This window comes from Aplysia californica, unplaced genomic scaffold, assembly GCF_000002075.1.
Source record: "Aplysia californica isolate F4 #8 unplaced genomic scaffold, AplCal3.0 scaffold00402, whole genome shotgun sequence".
Taxonomy (NCBI): domain Eukaryota; kingdom Metazoa; phylum Mollusca; class Gastropoda; order Aplysiida; family Aplysiidae; genus Aplysia; species Aplysia californica.
The window spans coordinates 368,738-370,948 of NW_004797672.1; the positions used below are offsets into that span (position 1 = coordinate 368,738).

At 39.5% G+C, this 2,211-nt stretch overlaps 1 protein-coding gene across 1 annotated transcript in view; it reads right to left on the reverse strand.

Moving 5' to 3' along the window:
- Window positions 1-334: 334 nt before the first annotated feature.
- Window positions 335-2,211, reverse strand: part of LOC101855205 (vacuolar protein sorting-associated protein 16 homolog) — a gene marked incomplete in the record, with an annotated part of 29,677 nt that continues 27,800 nt past the window's right edge. The window contains 2 exon segments of the mRNA XM_035971234.1: window positions 335-429; window positions 467-620. Coding sequence (XP_035827127.1) covers window positions 476-620 — 145 coding nt within the window.

Here is a 2,211-nt window from a genome sequence, read left to right on the forward strand (position 1 = left end):
CCCCCCAAATCCAAGAAGTTTACACTGTTTCTATAAAACTGGACAAATATTTTCCAACAAAAATTAACGGGTACTGAAGACTATAATTCCAGAAGTAATCTGAAAAAAGAGCCATCCATCCCTATGCACTGCATGTAATATTTCAACACCTCATACATACGCAGTACTGCTGTAGGCTGACAAAATGCCTTTTTTTCATTTTGGTCCCAACATTTTTAATTTGCTAAATCAAAAGCCTGATCAGCTACCCTAATTGTGTGAAAAAAAAATCAAATTGAAACTGTGACTAGCTTTTGAATGAATTAGAATTCAAATTTCAGAATGACTCTATTTTTAAATGATTATGCTGACAACCCCCCCCCCTCTTTTTCCCGAAACTGCCCCCAAGAAAACCAGGCCTTTTGACAGCTTACGGCAGAGTAGTGCCTTCCTTCATGACGACATCCCAGCATTCTTCGGTTGACCTTTTGACCTTTCACCTCCTGGCCATCAGCTGACCCCTCATCCCCCGAACCGTCTCGGCCACCTGGCGATCGGCCAGACCCAGCCGCGACAAGACGTAGTCGAAGTCCTCCTCACTTTTGTTCTCAATGGCCGCCTCCGCCGCTTCACGGAATTGTCTGCGATCAAACGGAAAGACAAAGTGTTAACTGGGCAGGCAATTTCCAAAAGTGTTGTTTCTATTCTCTCCCATAAAAGTTATCCTCTCCCCTTCAAAAGGCACAAACTCTTTCCAACAGTGAGGTTTTTTTATTGGTTTTTTTTAAGAGTTAAAAGAAGAACATCCACAAAATAATGGTCATTTCGCGCAAAAGTAAGACAAATAGAAACAACAAATGGAAAAAAAAAAAGAAAAGAAGAAGAGCCTACTAGCAGCGCCCTCCAACCACCCACTCCAACTGTGTGGGTCTGGGTAATGAGTGGGATAAATAAGGGAGATGCAGACAGAAACAACCAGATTTCAGCGGGAATAGATCAGGAACAAAGGTTTTATCATGACAAAGAAAATAAACAGAAGAAGCAGACCACATCAGAACAAAATGAGAGACAAGACTGATTCTCGTTCGTTGGTTTGTTTGAGTAAAGCAGATCGACACAATAACGGTCATTTAGTGCTGGGAAAAAGTAAGACTAAGAACTAAGACAGACAGACAGGCAGAAAAAACAGGGAAAGTAGAGAAGTAAAGAAGTAGTAGGACCTACCAGTGGCGCCCTCCAACCACCCACCTGATCCTCGTAGGTAACATCATGACGTAAAGGGGAAACATAAAACTTTTATTAAAAAGGTCTAAAACCACACTGTGTACATAAAAAGTGGTCAATATTATTTTAATCATTAAATTATATATGTACAATATTTTTTTTAAAAAATAGTCAAAGAGAGGTAAGTCGTTAAATACTTCTACTAATATTATCTCCTACCGAATTATTTCCCCTTGATGTAACATAGCATTTCAACTAGCACAGGCCGTGAAAGTGAAAGTGTTACTTCAAAGTGGTCAAAACAAAACAAGAAGTCGATTAAAAATATATAGGAACCGGACAAATTACTTTATAACTATCTGACAGAAATACAAAACCACTATCTATTAATTTATAATATGAGGCACAGTTTTTTTTGGGGTTTTTTTTTAAAGAGGGAAGGGCGTAATATAAACCACGTACAGAACATCAAGGGATGTAACCCAAGGAATTCTAGTTTTTCAATAACTTCCCTTCCTCGTGTGATGGCCAGGGATCTCCATGACACAGATAGAGGACAGTGGAACAGTCAGTTATGAACTTAACCATTACCTAAAAATTTCAGATTCAAATCGGAGAGTTTAAAAGTTTCCCTTGTGTGCTGAGCGGACTATTTCCTGAGTGCTTAAGAAGCTGTCTTACTGAGGGGGAAAAGCCTGTTCTATTAGGGTATTGAACTACCACCAATATCATTAAATATGTTGGAATAAAAAGAGACTTTAAAGAAGAAAGCTGAGCTGACCTGATTACCCCCCCCCCCAATTTTTGGAAGGGTCAGCACTGTAACAGTGATACTTTGCCTAAGACAAACTAGGACAAAAGCAACACTTAGGAGCCTACAAGAAGTAGAAGAGTCAGAAAATACAAAAGTACCCACAGGAACAACCACTAGGTAGAAGAAACTTTAAAAAATAAAAAAGGAAGAAACAACACATTCCCATCCCAGCCCCCCCGCCCCCCCTCCTAAAA